The 21,521-nt window shown below is 44.0% G+C and overlaps 1 protein-coding gene across 4 annotated transcripts in view; it reads right to left on the minus strand.

The window, feature by feature from the left end:
• Positions 1-21,521, minus strand: part of MCF2 (MCF.2 cell line derived transforming sequence) — a 251,763-nt gene that overhangs the window by 109,286 nt on the left and 120,956 nt on the right. For 3 of the 4 annotated variants that reach the window (XM_073543572.1, XM_073543571.1, XM_073543574.1), the window contains 2 exons: positions 7,644-7,763; positions 3,043-3,159 (listed from right to left, as the gene is read on the minus strand). In XM_073543572.1, coding sequence (XP_073399673.1) covers positions 3,043-3,159; positions 7,644-7,763 — 237 coding nt within the window. Of the gene's footprint in view, positions 1-3,042; positions 3,160-7,643; positions 7,764-14,564; positions 14,989-21,521 lie in introns of those variants that run through there. The other variant, XM_073543573.1, reaches the window with a different exon arrangement.

Genomic DNA, 21,521 nt, shown 5'->3' on the forward strand with positions numbered 1-21,521 from the left:
TGCGGGACGAGTTGACGTTTTTATTGGTACCATTTTCGGGCACGTGAAATTTTTTGATCGCTTTTTATTCCGATTTTTGGGACGCAGAATGAAGAAAAACCAGCGTTTCATGAATTTCTTTTGGGGGGGTGCGTTTACACCGTTCCGCGTGCGGTAAAATTGATAAAGCAGTTTTATTCTTCGGGTCAGTACGGTTACAGCGATACCTCATTTAGGTCGTTTTTTTATGTTTTTGTCGGTTTTATGCAATGAAAACTATTTTATATAAAAAATAATTATTTTTGCATCGCTTTATTCTGCGAGCTATAACTTTTTTATTTTTTCGCTGATGATGCTGTGTGGTGGCTCGTTTTTTTGCGGGACAAGATGATGTTTTCAGCGGTACCATGGATATTTATGTGCGTCTTTTTGATCGCGCGTTATTACACTTTTTGTTTGGCAGTATGATAATAAATCATTATTTTTTGCTTCGTTTTTTATTTTTATTTTTTAAGGGGTTCGCTAAAGGGGTTAACTAATGGGACAGTTTTATAGGGCGGGTCGTTACGGACGCGGCAATACCTAATATGTGTACTTTTATTGTTTTTTTTTTTTATTATTTCCAAAAAATGGATTTATTGGGGGAATATTTTTTTTTTTTCTTCTAATTTATTTGGCGATTTTTTTTTAATTATTTTTACACTTTTTTTTATTTTTTTTTTTACTTTATTAAATAGTCCCAGGTGGGACATCACTGTCCTGTGACAGATCGCTGATCTGTCACATCACAGATCACTGTGACAGATCAGCGATCTGACACAGGCACTGCAGAAGGTTTCCTCATGCCTGCGCTTTGCAGGCACTGAGGAAGCCAGCTTCCTCAGGCCCCCGAAGGCCCCCGTCGCCATCTTGGATTCAGGGGCCTGGAGGAAAGGAGTCCCCCGCAGCAGCGCTGCACATTGCGCTGCCGTGGGGGGCTCAGGGAAGCACGGAGGGAGCCCCCTCCCTGCCGATGCTTCCCTTTAACTCCCGGTACACCGCGATCATGTTTGATCGCGGAGTGCAAGGGGTTAACGTGTCGGGGGCGGTCCGTGACCGCCCCTGACACATTGTGCCGGGTGTCAGCTGTGATAATCAGCTGACACCCGGCCGCGATCAGCGGCGCTCACCACGTGGGCGCCGCTGATCGCGCCCGACGTACTATCCCGTCCATGGGCATAGGGGCCCAGGTCCCATGGACGGGATATACCATCGGATGTCGGGATGGGGTTAATGAATGACAGTAGATTTGATGATCTTTTGCAAGGTGCTGAACAAGTGGCATGGAGAGCTTTAAAGATGTGACCTTCAACTTCCTTGGCAACAGCAGGGCACCGAACTTTGAGCAACTCGTGGACAACATGCTCACAGTATATCATTTGATGAAATGCAATATGTCACTTAAAATGCATTTTCAACATTCTCACTTGGACTTTTTTCCAGCCAGTCTTGGTGCTGTGAGCGATGAACACTGTGAAGATTTCACCAAGACATTGCGCTGATGGAGAAAAGGTACCAGGAAAAGTGGAGTACGTCAATGCTGGCTGACTATAGCTGGAATCTTATTCAAGAAACCTCTTACACGGGTTATAAATGAAAGTCGTCTGCAAAATACTTTTGAACATTGCTTTTGCTACTGACATCGATGCACATGTATGTAGTGTCTCGGACGTCATACTGTAGATTATAAACTGTTGTTTCTTAACTCCTTACTGCCAGCTGATGGAATAGTACGGTGGTGAACCCACCTCAAAGCCGCAACATGTCAGCTGTTTTTAACAGCTAACATGTGCCCGCAATAGGCGCAAGCAGAATCGCGATCCGCCCGCACCTATTAAGTAGTTAAATGCCGCTGTCAAACTCTGAGTATCACCTCTATGTAGCAGAGGCAATCGCGCTATGGCAGCTTCTATTGAAGCATGCCAAAAGTTAAAAAAAAGTGTTTACAAATATAAAAAAAATAAAAAACATAAAAGTTCAAATCACACCCCTTTCCCCCCAAACAAAATAAAACAATAAAAAAAACAAACCTACACATATTTGGTATCACTGCATTCAGAATCACCTTATCTATCAATAAAAAAAGAATTAACCTGATCGCTAAACAGGGGAGTGATAAAAAATAATCAAAACGCCAGAATTACGTTTTTTTGGTCGCCGTGACATTGCATTAAAATGCAATAACGAGCAATCAAAAGAACATATCTGCACAAAAGTGGTATCAATAAAAACATCAGCTCGGCACACAAAAAATAAGCCTGCACCCAACTCTACATCACGAAAAATGGAGACGCTACGGGTCTCGGAAATTTACACAATTTTTTTTTTTTTTTAACAAACTTTGACATTTTTTCACCACTTAGATAAAAGAGAACCTGTACATGTTTGGTGTCTGTGAACTCATAATGACCTGGAAAATCATAATGACAGGTCATTTTTAGCATTTAGTGAACATAGCAAAAAAGCCAAACTAAAAACAAGTGTGGGATTGCACTTTTTTTTGCAGTTTCACCGAACTTGGAATTTTTTTCCCGTTTTCGAGTACACGACATGGTAAAACCAATGATGTCATTCAAAAGTACAACTCGTCCCGCAAAAAAACAGCTCTCACATGGCCATATTGACAGAAAAATAAAAAAGTTATGGCTCTGTAAAGAAGGGGATCGAAAAATGAAAACGAAAAATCGAAAAAAGCTCCAATCATGAAGGGGTTAAAATCCTTACGTCATACAGACTTTTGGAGCGCATATTCGTGTTCAGCATATCAAAATCTATAAGATACAATAAAATTTTCTCAGGGGTCAAGAACTTCTCTGAAATTTGTTGCACAGTGTTTGTGATGCAATAAACCTTCCAAGGGATCTTGAGAAGGAAGAATGCAGGATAGTAAAGGCCAAGTCATGTGCGCAAGACCAGAAGCAGGATACCTGTGGGCATCTCACCTACAGATACGCACCCCCAGAAACATTTGTCAGGTTAAACAGGGTTACGTTTTTTCTTTTAAGTGTAAAAAATATAACATACTGTTCTGAAGACGACCCAGTCCCGGTGGCGATATTCCAGCGTGCCTCCAAATTCTGCTGTCAGTTGCTTTTCATCTATGTATTTAAGTAAATCTGATGCAGAACTGAGCATAACCACCTAGAGACATGAAGCATTACTTACATTACCTGATACATCTCTAACCGCCATTCCATACATATTTTAAAAAGTTTTTTACTCAACACATAAGGATGCTCAATAAGTTGTCAGACTTATAATCAGATGGGTAGAGCAGTCAAAGTTTAGGAAAGATACGGTACTTGTTAAAAAAGTTTTCTGCCAAACTGACAATAAGAAGTTCAGCCATATCGGTGAAAGCTTTAAAATGAGCTTCCCAGCAGATGACAGCAGTCTATTATTTTGTCAGCATGGTTAAAAGGGTTGTCTTAGCATGTGATATTGTTGGCCTATCCACAGGATTGCTTCTCAATATCATCAGTGGGGTCCAACATCGAATCATCTGTAATTAGCCCCAGTGCCAGCGAGATGTGAACACTGACCACTGCATGGCTACAACCTTATGCTACAGATCAACTCATATTTTCTGAAATGTGATGTGAGCTGCAGTACACGGCAGCAGCTGCTACACATTGAACAAAACTCTTTATTCCTGTCCAAAGTTTTCATCCAGCAGCCACCGGAGCTAATAACAGCTGATTAGGAGTTGAACCCCCACTTATGTGATACCGATGCCCTATCCACAGATAAGTCATCAATATAATAGGCCCAGGCAACTCATTAGTCAATAACAATAGATATACTGTAAGTGACAGTTTTATTGTTAAATGAAGAGAAGCTCTATAAAAAATGAGACTGCACAACTTATTAGTTTTGCAAAAATGGCTGCCACAACAAAAACATAAAAATGCTAATATCTTTTTAAGGCCTCATTCACATCATCTTATCTTCTATGTTTAGATTGTATATATAAAGGTCCCATTCACATATTCAGCATTTGGTCAGTATTTCACCTCAGTATTTATAAGCCAAAACCAGGAGTGGGTGATAAATCCAGAAGTGGTGACGGGTTTCTATTATACTTTTCCCCTGATTGTTCCACTCCTGAGTTTGGCTTACAAATGCTGAGGTAAAATACTGACCAAATACTGAACGTGTGACTGTGGCCCAAGTGTAAGCAGTAGCAGATGCCTAAGGCCTGTTTCACACTTCAGTCAAAATCCGCCAAAATAGCGGAAAACGGATCCACAGGCGGACTGACAGAAACGGGGGTGAGCGGATTGGCGGATGTACGGATGTGCCGAAGGTAAAAATTTAAAGGAACCGCGCCTGGGGGAGGAGAGAGAGAGAGAAAATTTTCTTCCAGCAGCCAGAAAAGATTCAGGGTTAAAAAGGGAAAATGGGAAAAACGGATCCAACGGATGGCCATCCGTCAAGATCCGCCGGTAATGCAACTCAATGGGGAAAAAAACGGATCCGCCAAACAAAATGGCGGATCCGTTTTTTTTTGCAAAACGGCGGATTTTGACTGATGGTGTAAAACGGAGGTGTGAAACAGGCCTAACAGTGTCACCCATAGACTAAAATCTCAACCATTTAACATGCTATATATGTAAATGACTGCTCCATGACATATCCATAAATAGGTGCCATAGCCCTCCCATCACACCTTCCATTTAATGTATACAGCAGAAGCTATTTCTGTAGCACACATTTACTTTAAACAAAAAAACTGAGAAGTGAGTTAAATGTAATGTGAACGCAACTTTGGAGAGATAACAACCATTTTTAGCATTACTCATAGGCTATTATGGCATTCAATTAATATATATATATATATATATATATAGGATTGTTCAAAAGTTTTAGGCAGGTGCAGAAAAAATACTGCAAATTAAGAATACTCTCAGAAATAGAAGTGCTAATAGAATATTTTTTATTAATTAACAGAATTCAAATTGAATGAACAGGAGAGAAATCTAAAAGAAATCAATATTTTGTTATTGCCCTTTGCCTTCAAAACATCATAAATTCATCTGGTTAAATTACACAGATTCTTGAAGGAACTCAACAGAGAGGTTGTTCCAAATATCTTGGAGAACTAACCACAGATCTTTTGTGGATGTGGACTTGTTTAAATCCTTCTGTAATGGGCTAATTACAGTCCAATAGCTTTTCATAATGCAAAGTTTCACCTGCTTTGGAAGTGGAAATTGCCTCCCTTACCTCTTTTGTCCTTGCACCAGTAATATGTCCGCCACTGTTTCTGTCTCTTTGTATAATCCCAGGCTAATTTGATGAGATCGGGGATCTGTGGGGCCTCACTTTCAAGTTCACTCACGGGGGACCACCATTTCCTGTTCTTCTTTACACTAAACTTAATTCCTAATAACATTGGAAACATTTTTAGAGTCGCTGTTCTGCTGCACAATAAATTAAGAAATTTGGAGCCAGTAAGGCGCCTCCCTGATGGAATTGCATGATAGATAAATATCTGCCTGTATTTCTCAGCAGTAAGGACACCAAGAAATGGGCAACTTTGAGGACCTGAAGCGCAATGGTCAACCAAGGAAACTAAGTGCAGAAGAAAGACCTCTTACTTCCTTTGGAAATCTGAACCTGTCCAGCAGGGCCACCAGGTCAGAATGGGCAGCAACCATTGGGACCCAGCTACTGTTGGTCTAGTCTGTCCACAATTGATTTTCCTGGAAGAATTGTGACCAATATCTTTGACATGAAAACAATCCAGAGAGACTCAAATATACACAAAAACATAGGAACTGAAGTGCAAAAAAAAATCACAGCAGTTGTTCTGAATTGATGAGTCAAAATGTGAAATACATGGTTGTTACAGTAAAGATTAATGGTGTCCTCAGTGCTGAGAAATGTAGACAGATACTGTAAGGGGGTGAGATAGAGGAAGGGAAGCAAGGAGGTAATTCTATGTGTTCTTCATGTGTTGATGTTTACATATGCTAATGTTGGTAATGTCTATGATTAATATTTGCTGTACTGCTACATAGTAATATGTATTATCACTCACATTTACGGTACTGCCACATTCATACATGTGTTACCATTCTTTGTAGAACTATAATATATTATGTTGTGTTTCTCTAGTGTAATACTGTATATAATATAATGTGTTGATGTGTACTAATGCTCATGTACAGTTTAGGGAAAGTAAAGTGCATCCTTTGGGACATTAGAGGAGGGCACCTTAGTACTATAATTCTTATAGATAAGGGTAGGTGTAGTTCCTTTGTGGGCCACTAGATGGGAGCATACTAGTGTGCACTGTAGGTATAGTTTATAGTGTGGTAATAGGGGGCTAAGTGTAGGAGGGGCTGCCGGGTGGTAAGACAGGAGTTTCTAGGAAGATTCGTCACCTGGGAGGAAGCCTTTAGGGCAGGAGTCGGTTGGACTGAGGAGATGAAGGAAGCTGGAGCTTCGACGAGAATGGTACAGACGGGCCGGATGCTTTACCAGAGGCAACCAAACTGATGATTTCGAGTCTGGGGTGAAACCGGCAGAAGGAATTGTCATCATGGCGAGGCTAGGCCAGGAAGCAACTGGGAAGCAGTCTAGGACAGTTCGGTCTAGGCGTGTACTGCACAGAAGTGACAGCCAGAAAGGGAGAGATAAGGAAACAAGTGAATATCATGATGTGTCAACTGTGGATGTAACGTGTGAAGTATTAAGTATAGAGAATGTTCAAGTTATCCTGGACTGTGTCTCCATTATTGGGGGTCACCTGGAAGAGGGACCGTTGCCGCCGGGGAAGTGCCCGGGGGGGACCTGAAACTGGAAATGCAGGAACGCTGAAAAGTGGAATACAGTTTTCTATAGGGGAAGGTCAGGACACAGACGCTTCAGTGTCTCTGGTCACAACTAAAGTCCTGACCTCCCCTTGCAATACCATCATCCAATATCATCAGAGAGGCATCTGATGGGCTCAAAATGTATTCTGAAGCAGGATAACAACCCCAAACATACAGTCAATGTAATTAAAAATTATTTGCAGCATTAAGAACAATGGATCCTGGAAGTGATGATATGCCCCCCACAAAGCCCTGATCTCAATGTCATCGGATCTGTCTGAGATTACAAGAAGAGACAGAAGGATTTACACAAACCTACATCCACAGATTAGTGGTCTGTTTTCCAAGATGTTTGGAAAAACCTCTGCGCCAAGTTCCTTCAAAACCTGTGTGTAAGTGTATCTAGAAGAATTGATTCTGTCTTGAAGGCCAAGGGCGGTCAACAAGTAATGATTTGATTTAGATTTCTGCCCTGTTCATTCACTTTGTATTTTGTGAACTGATAAAAATGAACTTTTCACGCGCGTATTTCTGAAAGCTTTATTACTTTCCAGCATTTTTTCCATCCCCACCAAAAAGGTCTTAGGAAGCCTATAACAACCAATCACATCACTGCTTAAAAGTGGCCTACTTAGAAAGAAGCCCTCATTTTCCAGACTGGATTTACACTGGTAATGCCTTCAAAAACTTTACTGTAGGAACATGACTCTCACAAAACATTATTAATACAACTTTTATTTACTGAACCAACAAACACAAACAATAAGATTTCAGATGTGAATTTTGAATACTGTAAAATATTACCGGAAGCTTCAGTATAAAGTCCTCCTGGCTGAAGCGAAATCCAATGTCCGTGAAGGTCCGCTGAAAAAATCCTGTAGGTCTTAAGACCAAAACTAGATGCAGGTTCCCAGGAAATGAGTGCTAAAGACAAGTACAACAGCTGGTTAATGGCTGCATACAAGAACACAACATTACAACATCTATATATATATATATATAATTGTCTAATTCTGTCTGTCTGTCTGTAATGGAAACCCCGCCTCGCTGATTGGTCACGGCAATCAGCGACAGTTGCTTAGTCATCGCGGCAACACGGCCGCATTGCTTATTGTACAGGCACATTACAGTCGTTAAAGGCATCACTGCTGCGTCACTCATTACGTGAGGTCGGGCGCGTGGAAAGAAGATCGGAGGCCGTCGAAAGGTGAGTATAACCTTTTTTTTATTTTTTAATATTATGGGTATAACAGGAGTACATTAGGTAAGAACAGAATAATGACTGCAGCTCTGGGTGTAACTGGAGTACAATACATTAGGTAACAGCAGAACAGTGACTGCAGCTCTGGGTGTAACTGGAGTACAATACCTTAGGTAACAGCAGAACAGTGACTGCAGCTCTGGGTGTATCTGGAGTACATTACATTAGGTAAGAGCAGAACCTTTTCTGCAGCTCTGGTGTAACTGGAGCACAATACATTAGGTAACAGCAGAACACTGACAGCAGCTCTGGGTGTAACTGGAGTTTCACTACATTACGTAACAGTAGAACAGTGACTGCAGATCTGGGTGTAACTGGAGTACAATACATTAGGTAACAGCAGAACAGTGACTGCAGCTCTGGGTGTAACTGGAGTACAATACATTAGGTAACAGCAGAACAGTGACTGCAGCTCTGGGTGTAACTGGAGTACACTACATTAGGTAATAGCAGATCAGTGACAGCAGATCTGAGTGTAACTGGAGTACAATACCTTAGGTAACAGCATAACAGTGACTGCAGCTCTGGGTGTAACTGGAGTACAATACCTTAGGTAACAGCAGAACAGTGACTGCAGCTCTGGGTGTATCTGGAGTACATTACATTAGGTAAGAGCAGAACCTTTTCTGCAGCTCTGGGTGTAACTGGAGTACAATACCTTAGGTAACAGCAAAACAGTGACTGCAGCTCTGGGTGTAACTGGAGTACACTACATTAGGTAATAGCAGATCAGTGACAGCAGATCTGGGTGTAACTGGAGTACACTACATTAGATAAAAGCAGAACAGTGACTGCAGGTGTGGGTGTAACTTGAGTACAATACATTTGGTATGATCTGAACAGTGACTGCAGCTCTGGCTGTAACAGGAGTATAATACATTAGGTAAGAGCAGAACGGTGACTACAGCTCTGGGTGTAACTGGACTACAATACATTAGGTAAAAGCAGAACAGTGACTGCAGTTCTGGGTGTAACTGGAGTACAATACATTAGATAACAGCACAACAGTGACAGCAGCTCTGGGTGTAACTTGAGTACAATACATTAGGTAACAGCAGAACAGTTACTGCAGCTCTGGCTGTAACTGGAGTACAATACATTAGGTAACAGCAGAACAGTGACAGCAGCTCCAGGTGTAACAGGAGTATAATACACTAGATGGTGGCCCGATTCTATCGCATCGGGTATTTTAGAGTCTCTGTTAAAATAAAAAATAGTGATATACTCACCTTCCGAAGGCCCCCCGGACTCTGTCCCTCCTCTCACCACGCGCCCGGCATCTTCCGGTCCCAGTAATGCTAAGCGAGAAGGGCCGGAGATGATGTCACTCTCGTGAGAGCGTGACGACATCAGCGGTGTTTCACGCAAAGAATTACTGGGACCGGAAGATGCCGGGCGCGTGTTGAGAGGAGGGACAGGGTCCAGGGGCTGTCGGAAGGTGAGTATATCATTATTTTTCATTTTATCAGAGACTCTAGAATACCCGATACGATAGAATCGGGCCACCATCTAGTCTACTATATAATTGTCTAATTCTGTCTTTCTGTCTGTAACGGAAATTGCGCCTCGCTGATTGGTCGCAGCCGTTAGGCCACAACCAATCAGCAACAGTAGCTTAGTGTCGCGGCAACACGGCTGCATCGCTTATTGTACAGGCACATTACAGCCGTTAAAGGCATCACTGCTGCGTCGCTCATTACACAGGCACAGTCCTGTACATATTCTAGAAGACAGTGAAGGCTTTGTGACTGACACATGGACCTGAAAGTATCGGACATTACTAATATCTACGTATGCCTGAATAGGTGCTGTAAACCCCCTTCTAGATTTGGCTAATATATTTAACTTTTTGTAATACTTTTTCTAATCTCAATCTCATGTAGTAGAAAAGGAAACAATCCAATAAGTAGTATATCGCTAATATGTTATAGTGTTAAGTCTAACAGTAACCTAATAAGTAACTCATTTTATTTATTTTTTATTTTCCCATGAAAATGTGAAACTTTATAATGTATCTTTTCAGAGAAATCAGCATTTTTCGCCTCTGGGACTGATCTTTCATTCTCAATTTTTTAAATGTGGAGGTAAAAATCAGTGAAAAAAGACGCTTTCATTACTGAAATAGGAATTGATAGTTGGTGCTCATAAAGTTCCATGGAGAGAGAATTTTGCAGTTGGTGCTCATAAAGTTCTATGGTGAAAGCAGGATGGAGGAGGAGAGAGGAGCTAGAGGCAGTCACAGACATTCAAGTCTGCTAAGAGGACAACAAAAGTACAAAAAGTTTAGAAACAATAAAACAACCCCTCCAAAAAATAGTTTGTAATTTGTTAAAGCGCCACTACAGTTGTTTACTTTTTATTTTACAGCTTAAGTGGTATCATTAATCTATACAGCCAATGAAAACCCAAAAGTCATTATCTCAGTAAATTAGAATACTTTATAACACCAGCTTGAAAATTATTTTAAAATCTGAAATGTTGGCCTACTGAAATGTATGTTCAGTAAATGCACTCAATACTTGGTTGTGGCTCCTTTTGCATCAATTACTGCATCAATGCGGCGTGGCATGGAGGTGATCAGCCTGTGGCACTGCTGAGGTGTTATGGAAGCCCAGGTTGTTTGATAGCAGCCTTCGGCTCGTCTGCATTGTTGGTTTGGTGTCTCTCGTCTTCCTCTTGACAATACCCCATAGATTCTCTTTGGGGTTTAGGTCAGGCGAGTTTGCTGGCCAACAAAGCACAGTGATACTGTTGTTTGTAAACCAAGAATTGGTACTTTTGGCAGTGTGGACAAGTGCCAAGTCCTGCTGGAGAATAACATTTCCATCTCCAAAAAGCTTGTCGGCAGAGGGAAGCATGAAGTGCTCTAAAATTTCCTGGTAGACGGCTGCACTGACTTTGGTCTTGATAAAAAACAGTGGACCTACACCAGCAGATGACATGGCTCCCCAAACCATCAGTGATTGTGGAAACTTCACACTAGACCTCAAGCAGCTTGGATTGTGGCCTCTCCACTCTTCATCCAGACTCTGGGACCTTGATTTCCAAATGAAATCCAAAATTTACTTTCATCTGAAAACAACACCTTGGAGTAACAGTCCAGTTCTTTTTGTCATTGGCCCAGGTAAGATGCTTATGGCATTGTCTATTGGTCATGAGTTGTTTGACACAAGGAATGCAACACTTGTAGCCCATGTCCTGGATACGTCTGTGTGTGGTGGCTATTGAAGCAATGACTCCAGCAGCAGTCCACTCCTTGTGAATCTCCCTCAAATTTTTGATTGGCCTTTTCTTAACAATCATTTGAAAGCTGCGGTTATACCGGTTGCTTGTGCACCTTTTCCTACCAAACTTTTTCCTTCCACTCAACTTTCCATTAATATGCTTGGATACAGCACTCTGTGAACAGCTAGCTTCTTTAGCAATGACTTTTTGTGGCTTACCCTCCTTGTGGAGTATGTCAGTGACTGCCTTCTGGACATCTGCCAAGTCAGCAGTCTTCCCCATGATTGTGGATCCTACTGAAACAGACTAAGGAACCTTTTTAAACGCTTAGGAAGACTTTACAGATGTTTTTTGGTAATTATTCTAATTTACTGAGATAATGACTTTTGGGTTTTCATTGGCTGTAAGCCGTAATCATCAACATTAACAGAAATAAACACTTGAAATAGATCCATCTGTTTGTAATGAATTTATATAATATATGAGTTTCACTTTTTGTATTGAATAACTGAAATAAATTAACTTTTAGATGATATTCTAATTTTGTGAGAAGCACCTGTATATTGACAGTAAAATTATAAAGAAAAAAAAAGTTATGAATCCTGAAATACGACAATGAACAACTAAATGAACTGTCAAGTAGAGATGAGCAGATCTTGTAAAATTGGAATTCACCGGCTTTGCTGAATTTTCCCAAAAATGTAATTTGCGGTGAATTGATTTGTGCAGATCTCACTACTGGAAAGAGAAAAAGGAAAGAAAAGAAAGAGGGATAAAGAGAGAGAGAGACAGAGAGGGATCGTCCGTGCCGTATAACATTTGCCTGCTCCCTGATGCTGAGGGAGATTGTGCTACGCAATTAATTTTTTTATGCAAATTGAATCTCAAAGTGTTTTTACAGTTGAAATTCAACTCAAACTCGATTCTCTGCGAATAGTTCCGACCATTTCTTCTGCCAAGGTTTGAAACATGCGGTGTATTAAGGAGTTCAATGACCCAATACTAGTGAATTACTTCGGATGAAGTTCCCTATTAATTTAAAGGTGACACATTAGTATCAAATTATGTGAGATCAAGAGAAAAGAGGTCATACATCACAATGTCCTGTGTCACTTGAACACTCCAAGGTCACTGTGAAATCTAATATTCAGTCAAGAAGTCCTATAAGACACTTTGAGACGGTAACCCGAGTTTTCGGGATACAAATATAATCAGAAACTATAAAGATTTCCTACAAAGTAATGAATGACCTTGTCTGGAGACTTTAGTGGAGCAGTCAATAAGCTCCAGCACACATAGCATGGCCGCATATCACTTCAGCACCTTGGACAGCAGAGATAGTGAGAATCCTAGGAATGAGCCTGTGGGATGTTAGGACAGCGGTGTATGACAAGAGATCGTGCATGCCAACCAGAATGGCTCCAAACAGCTAGGCACAAATTCTTCCTACATGTTTTGTCATTTCCAAGCACAACATTTAGCAGTTCTAATACTTAAAGGGTATGTTTTTATTGCAAAAGTAATACAAATGCTTTCTGGGGTATACAGCTCTTATGCAGACCTAGGTGTCTCCATGAATAGAGGAGTAGCCCGGCCTTGTGATACAAGTCTGTGGCATCTGTGCACTGTCAGGATTGTTTGGTGCCTGGAGTAGGCGGTCATGTGACCACAAGTATGTGATTTGCATACTTCCAGCCTCAATCAGACTAGACTTGTCTGGTCTCACACAATACACATGAATTGTGTAAGGCCACACACGTCTAGTTGTCAGGTGACCGCATCTATGCAAAACACATACGCTGCTCCCAGTGATGGCACAGGAGAATTACCACAAGTCTGCAGTCAGACAGAGTGACTGCAGACTTGTACCCTATGGCCGGTTTAAAGACTACAAGAAACCACTGCTTACAGCTTGAACGATCTTCCATCTTCTACCAGAGATAATCACAGCATGATTTGAATGCATACAAAAGTTTGTTCATAGTAGTAACTATGGGAACACATTGGTCTGCATAGGAGCTGTGTACACATCACAGCAGGTTATTTTTTAGTTTAGACAACACAACATAAAGAATAGTTTACATACTACAAAACGATCATACTACCTCTAATATATACCTCGACTTCTCTCTCTATCAATTGTGTCATTTAGTTACTTTACTCTTGTTTAGTAAAGCTATACCCACCGAAGAACTACAAGCCCCAGTATGTCCTTCCTCACTAAGTGATGAAAACCACAATCAATACTATTGGTGTCAGGATGAACAGACTAGTTAGTTTTGTTTGTGAACTCTTAGGACGTGGATGTCACAAGCAAATTCTTTCTGGTTAATAAAGTTATACAAGAATGGAAATAAAGTTTTAAAACTAAATAAAATAGTTGTTATGTATGCTGACATTGTCCCTGCAGTAGAACTACCGGTCCCAGATTGTGCTGATATTTTATTTTTACTCGAATATTGCAAGTCTAAACATTCAGTTATATGGTTTCGTTTATTTTATTGATTCAGATTATTTCATCTCTAAAGTAAAGCAGATGTGCAAAGATATCAGAGCCGAGCTTATCATCTGTAGATAACTCAAATATTATTATCGGAGTTCAGAGACTTAGCACTGACATATCTGACAAACTTAGCTCTGCTGCATCTGTATTGAATTTTATACCTAAGCAAAAAATATATATATATATATTTACAGTATGTGTATATATATATATATATATATATATATATACATATAGTGACATGTTATATACATGATGATCCAATATCAGAAAGTCTTTCGCAAAATGTCAGATATCCCAATGCAGAGTAGTGTAACTTGGCTGTCAGCTCCTAGCTATATGAACTCAATTGCTTGTGTAGCATTAAGAGTTAACTTTTTTGCGCCTTGATATCTTTCTTGTGAGTTAGTTTAAGAAAGGCTCCATCTGAAGATGAATAAGTGCTGAATTTCTATTTGTAAACACAAGATCCCAGGTCTAGGCCAAGTGTAGCCAGTGCCGGCCCCCAGATGCCAGGCAGCATGCTTTTGGACGTGAATGCAGCCAGCGGTGACCTGAAGTGCTCTGGATGTGTAATGACCAAAGAAACTTGGCTATGTGTCTGCAGAGTGGGATCTGCATTATGTATGTCATGTTCATCAGCAGTTTGTGCGAGAGCCCAGAAGCGGCTCTTTGCTGCAGTACTGAAGCCTCTGAACTTGGGATGTGCTGCACAGACTGCAGTCAGAGCCCTTACCGCATTCCGTCGGAACCTCATCATTCCTCTCGGGGGGTTTCCTTCCGCCATGTCCTCCGATGATTATTCTCCTTGTGCTATAGCATTGATGATATATGATCTGGCTGCTGGTGAGTGCTTAGGAATGGCTAAGTGACTGCAGCCGATGATGAGCTGAAGCCGTGCTGCTGCTGCGGCTGCAGACGTTTCCATTAGCCCAGCACTGCGAAAACTACACAACTGCTCAGAGCGTTGAATTGATTCGCCAGCATTCATGTTAATCTCCGGTAGACACTCATTTACTGGCTCTCATTGACTGCGCACACAGCCCTTACCAGCCAGCACACCTGTCCCCTGCATGTGACGGGATGGCAAGGGGGGTAGTTAACCTCTAACATGCCAGATGGGATGCACAGAGACGATTCCACTATGTCTCTGCAGTCAGCGTGAAAAATCAAGTCATAGCAAGTAGAGGAGTCTTATGCAGTCTTGAGCCAAAACCAGGAGTGGATCACAGTGGGATGAGAAGTAAAGGAAGGTTGGGGTTTTTTTTAGGGATCCAAGCCAAAATTCTGGGTCTGAACAGATGGACCACTCTTTTATCACAATAGGATAGAGGTGAGCTACTAAAATTTCCGCACTAGGGTACACTAGGGAAGTAGCAGTAAAGTTCTCTGCATCTGTACCGTGTTATGGACTGCGTCGACGATAATTTCTACTGTAACACAAAGGACCCAATTCATCCTTTGCATAGTTTCTAAATCACTTTTCTTGTGTCTTGCGACGCTCTTTGACATGTTTACTGCCAAATTATTCAAAATGGCTCAAGCGGTTCATACATTTTTCGCAGCTTAAAAAATGCACAGCGTCTTTTGTCTTCAACCTGATTTGCATCTTATTAGGGCAAATAAAGTAGAACATTCTGCTAAATAGTACAAAAAATGACGCAAAAAATATTTAGGAGTACATAAAAACATTATCAGAGGGGGACTGGAGTACAATCGCACAAAAATTGCAAGACTTTTCAGACTGTCGTGATTGATGAATTAGAGGAAAGCACTGGAACCAAACGTCACCCACAAATGTAACCATAAAACAAAATAAAACAGGAAAACACATATGAAATAGACTAAAAAAGGTGCAAATAAAGAAGAATAAGCCGCAAATGAAAAACAGGTGAAAAATGCCAAAACTAGACAAAAAGAAGGTGCAAGTGCAATAATGAATCGGACGCAAAGAATTATTTAGCCTAATTCAAGAAACAAAACACTCCTCCTCCAATCAAAGTTTTTATCCTCTTAATATATTTCAACCATCATATTATATAGCACTGTGCACTTACAATTGCCCATTTTGCCCTTCCACCAAGCTAATTCTTACAAAGGTGACTTAATCCCCAAGGCACCTTTGTCAGGTCTGGGAGGCCTTAAAACCACCCCAACCTGTCTGACTACCCCTGGATATAAGGAGGGGGCTGGGGAGGACAGGAGCTGTACAAGTCAGATGCTGTGTGGTGATGATCGTGTGAAGACAGCACGTCAGAGAGAAGGGGAAGCATATGGACCCATTTCCTCTGTCTGCTGAATTATTGGACTCTCATCTCCTTGGACATTCATCCTGTTACTGAACTGCATTTGTGTTCTGGACTATTGTATCCTCAGTGTGGTGGATTGTTTATGGACCTTTTAGTTTTGCCTATAATAAAGGTCTTGGGATTGTTCACACTTCCCTCGCTCTGCTGATTGTGTGGTATCAGGGAAGGACCCCGTGACAACTGGTGGCAGCAGCGGGATCAACAGAGTGCAACCCAATGGAGAACCACCCACAGAGTGAGTACAGAAATTGGACTGTATCCAGTTTACAGGAGAGAGCCAGAGACCTGGGCCTGAACTACCAGGGACTGACTAAAGAAGCCTTAATTGACCTACTGGTGAGTGCAAGCCCGGCCACTTCCTCCGAGATGTCTGAAGGACAAGAACTGGAGACAGGGATCCAAAAAGTCAGTGGTTGGTGTGGTACGAAGAAGAGATGGCGGTGTAACATCGGCGGCCGTGCCCTTGGCCGCGTCTTCTGCAGCGGTACCTGCCGTCGCCTCCCCTTACCGGCTCCTCCGCCGCAGCACGCACTCCCGTCCTGCCTCCAGCGCTGCGGCGTCCCTGCACCCCTTCCTTAAGCCGCGGGCGCATGCCAGCGCTTCCTCTTCTGCTGGCGGTGGGCGGCATTGAGGGCGGCGCGTGTCCTCCTCCTTCCGGTCCTTAAGGTATTTCAGGCGTCCTCTCTGTTGAGAGGACGCCTGAGGATTTTTGTGCTAAACCCACGTCTTTCCTTGCTGCCCTTGCCTCTATAGTTACTCCTGTTATTCCTCCTACTTCCTCCGGTCAGCTCCCGTGTTGTCCTTCCTTCCTCCCTCGCTCTCCTGCTCCCCTGTTTCCCTCTTCTCCAGCCTATCGCCACCCTTTCCTCCCCTGGCGTCTCCCTCGTTTGCATACCCCCTGCTCCCGTGGCTATTCCTGCTCTCCCTACTAGCATCAGCCGCCTGGGTGTTCCCCGTTTCCTATAGCCCTGCTCGGGCACTCCTGTCTCTGTCCTGTGACCTAGCCACCTTCTGGTTCCTTGTCCTTGAGCCGTCCCTCCTGGTACCGGCTGTCGCGGTTCTGTCCTCTGCGGTTTTGACCCTAACGATCCCTGTATAGGGGTCGGTCTTCACTTGGCGCGCTCGACCCAGGGGCTCCAGACCCGCGACCCAGAGGGTCCTCTCTCGGACGTGGTCCATTCCCGGAACGTTACAGTATCCTCAGGCCATGGACCCTGCCGGTGCCGCGGCCACCACGCAGAAGGAACTACTGTTCCTGCGTGAAAATCAGACCCGGATAATGTCCTTCATGAAGTCCATGGACACCCGGTTATCCGCGCTGCAGTCCTCCGACCCAGGGCACGCTCCCCTCCTAGTTAGTCTTCAGCAGGAGCTTGCGCAGCAGCGCGATGCCCAGTCTCACATTTTGGGTTACATGGCGTCCGTTGATGATCGACTGCTTGCCTTGCAGTCTGCTGCGGCCACTCTTACCCCACCCCGGGACGCAGTCTCGTCTCCGCCACCCCGCCAGGGAAAGCCTCCCCGGGATGGCGGAGATCCTAAGCTATGCCGGGGTTTCCTAAACCAGTGCAGACTGCACTTTGAGCTTTTGCCCCAACAATATCCTACAGATCGCGCCAAAGTGGCGTTCATTGTATCCCATCTTGAGGGAGAAGCTCTGGCCTGGATGAATCCTTTATGGGAAAGGGATGATCCTGTCGTGTCTAGTATCCAGATCTTTCTGGAGACGTTCCGTAGAGTGTTTGATGAACCCAGACGCTTAGCGTCTACTACAGAGGCCCTCTTTAACCTCCGCCAGGGTTCCCTTACTGTGGGACAGTACGCCATCCGCTTTCGGACATTGTCGTCGGAACTTGGATGGAATAATGAGGCACTTGTAGGGGCCTCCTGGAGAGGCCTCTCGGGTAAAATTAAGGACGAGCTTGCCGGACGAGATACCCCGACCATTCTGGAGGATCTCATATCCCTGGCCACTCGCATAGACTTGCGGTTTTTGGAGCGCGCTCGGGAGTCGGTTAGGGAGCGCAGACCCTTCAGGCTGTATCAAGCGCCCATTCCGCGCTCCTCGGCTTCTGCTACTAGCGTCACCCCCGGGCCCATGCAGGTAGATTGGATCAGGTTGACCGAGCAGCGACGCAGGGAGAGGATGACGAACGGGCTCTGCCTGTACTGCGGGGGAGCCAATCACTTTGTGCGCACCTGTCCTGAGAGACCGGGAAACGCCTCCACCTAGGTCAGGTAAGAGAGGCCTCCCTAGGTGATCATGATTCCTCTCGGCCCCTTACCCAGTCAGCTTTAATTATTGCAGGTCGGGAGCGCAGATCTGTGGAGGCGTATGTGGACTCGGGTGCGGCTGGGAATTTCATCCAGCAAGAAGAGGTGGATAAACTCCGGATTCCGGTGGTCATCTTAAAAGACCCGCATGCCATCGCCTCCGTTGACGGAAAGCCTCTTCCTGAGCTCGTCACCATGGTTACGGCCGAAGTCGACCTACAAATTGGAGCACTTCATCATGAAAAAATAGCCTTCTACGTCCTGCCTAAATTGTCCCACGCTGTCCTCCTAGGATTACCCTGGCTTAGGCTGCATGAGCCAGTTGTCGACTGGCGCTTGGGGGAGATTCTACGCTGGGGTCATTTCTGCCACGCACGTTGCCTGTAGTCCGTCCTCCATCCCCGTTCCCTGCCTATGCCGGCCGATCTTCCGGGCCTTCCCGCACCGTACTACGCGTACGCAGACGTCTTTAGCAAGAAAGAAGCAGATTCTCTGCCTCCGCATTGGGCCTACGACTGTCCTGTCGACTTAATTCCTGGAGCCACCCCTCCCAGAGGGAGAACATACCCCTTGTCCCCAGCAGAGACCACTGCTATGACTGAATACATACAGGAGAACTTGGCCAAGGGGTTCATTCGGAAATCCTCGTCCCCTGCTGGCGCAGGCTTTTTCTTCGTTCGGAAGAAAGACGGATCCCTTCGACCATGTATCGACTACCGGGGCCTGAACAATATCACGGTTAAGAATCGATACCCGCTTCCGCTTATTCCGGAACTCTTCGATCGGCTGAGAGGGGCTCGGATCTTCACGAAGCTGGACCTATGGGGAGCCTACAATTTGATCCGGATCCACGCAGGGGACGAGTGGAAGACGGCCTTCAATACCCGTGACGGTCATTATGAGTATTTAGTAGAGTTGAGCGAAACGGGTCGAAAAAATTCAAAAGTCCCCGACTTTTGGCAAAGTCGGGTTTCATGAAACGAAACCCGACCCTAGGATGAGGTCGGCCACGAGGTCGGCGACTTACGCGCCAAAGTCGCGTTTCAAAAGTTTGTTTTGCGCTCTTTTTCAGCCAATCAGGATCCACGGACACTGTGGGCAACGTGATGACATAGGCACGGGTCACCACCATCTTTCAGAAGGGAATGCAAGTGATTGGCTTGCTTTGGTGGGCGTCACAGGGGGTATAAAAGGGCGTGCACGCCGACCGCCATCTTACTTCTGCCGATCTCAGTATAGGGAGAGGTTGCTGCTGATTCTGTAGGGAGAGCGTTAGGCAGGGAAGAAGACCAAAAAACTGCTTCTGCTGCTAGCGATTTGGCCTGCACAACACACCAGTCACTGTGTGTGCAGTGCAAGGGGAGGCTATATAGTGGTGTATCAGTGGTGTTGGTTGTTGGGCTGCCTTCTAAGGCTTCCTGACAGGCTGGCATTGCTGTTTACCCACTGCTCCGCAAACTGCTTTTTTAAAAGCAATCCAATCTCCCTTATCCTCTAGTCACTTAGGTCACAGCTGTGCCATCGAGCTTGTCACATAGCGCTCAGATATTCATTGGGCCTCACACAATCCAAAAGTGTCCAGTGTCCAAAAGTGTGTGCAGAGATTCAAACTCTCACTTATCCTCTAGTCACTTAGGTCACAGCTGTGCCATCGAGCTTGTCACATAGCGCTCAGATATTCATTGGGCCTCACACAATCCAAAAGTGTCCAGTGTCCAAAAGTGTGTGCAGAGATTCAAAATCTCACTTATTCTCTAGTCACTTAGGTCACAGCTGTGCCATCGAGCCTGTCACATAGCGCTCAGATATTCATTGGGCCTCACACAATCCAAAAGTGTCCAGTGTCCAAAAGTGTGTGCAGAGATTCAAAATCTCACTTATTCTCTAGTCACTTAGGTCACAGCTGTGCCATCGAGCTTGTCACATAGCGCTCAGATATTCATTGGGCCTCACACAATCCAAAAGTGTCCAGTGTCCAAAAGTGTGTGCAGAGATTCAAACTCTCACTTATCCTCTAGTCACTTAGGTCACAGCTGTGCCATCGAGCTTGTCACATAGCGCTCAGATATTCATTGGGCCTCACACAATCCAAAAGTGTCCAGTGTCCAAAAGTGTGTGCAGAGATTCAAAATCTCACTTATTCTCTAGTCACTTAGGTCACAGCTGTGCCATCGAGCTTGTCACATAGCGCTCAGATATTCATTGGGCCTCACACAATCCAAAAGTGTCCAGTGTCCAAAAGTGTGTGCAGAGATTCAAAATCTCACTTATTCTCTAGTCACTTAGGTCACAGCTGTGCCATCGAGCCTGTCACATAGCGCTCAGATATTCATTGGGCCTCACACAATCCAAAAGTGTCCAGTGTCCAAAAGTGTGTGCAGAGATTCAAAATCTCACTTATTCTCTAGTCACTTAGGTCACAGCTGTGCCATCGAGCTTGTCACATAGCGCTCAGATATTCATTGGGCCTCACACAATCCAAAAGTGTCCAGTGTCCAAAAGTGTGTGCAGAGATTCAAACTCTCACTTATCCTCTAGTCACTTAGGTCACAGCTGTGCCATCGAGCTTGTCACATAGCGCTCAGATATTCATTGGGCCTCACACAATCCAAAAGTGTCCAGTGTCCAAAAGTGTGTGCAGAGATTCAAACTCTCACTTATCCTCTAGTCACTTAGGTCACAGCTGTGCCATCGAGCTTGTCACTATAGCGCTCAGATATTCATTGGGCCTCACACAATCCAAAAGTGTCCAGTGTCCAAAAGTGTGTGCAGAGATTCAAACTCTCACTTATCCTCTAGTCACTTAGGTCACAGCTGTGCCATCGAGCTTGTCACATAGCGCTCAGATATTCATTGGGCCTCACACAATCCAAAAGTGTCCAGTGTCCAAAAGTGTGTGCAGAGATTCAAACTCTCACTTATCCTCTAGTCACTTAGGTCACAGCTGTGCCATCGAGCTTGTCACATAGCGCTCAGATATTCATTGGGCCTCACACAATCCAAAAGTGTCCAGTGTCCAAAAGTGTGTGCAGAGATTCAAAATCTCACTTATCCTCTAGTCACTTAGGTCACAGCTGTGCCATCGAGCTTGTCACATAGCGCTCAGATAT

This window comes from Dendrobates tinctorius, unplaced genomic scaffold, assembly GCF_039654945.1.
Source record: "Dendrobates tinctorius isolate UK_male_01 unplaced genomic scaffold, ASM3965494v1 ptg000133l, whole genome shotgun sequence".
Taxonomy (NCBI): domain Eukaryota; kingdom Metazoa; phylum Chordata; class Amphibia; order Anura; family Dendrobatidae; genus Dendrobates; species Dendrobates tinctorius.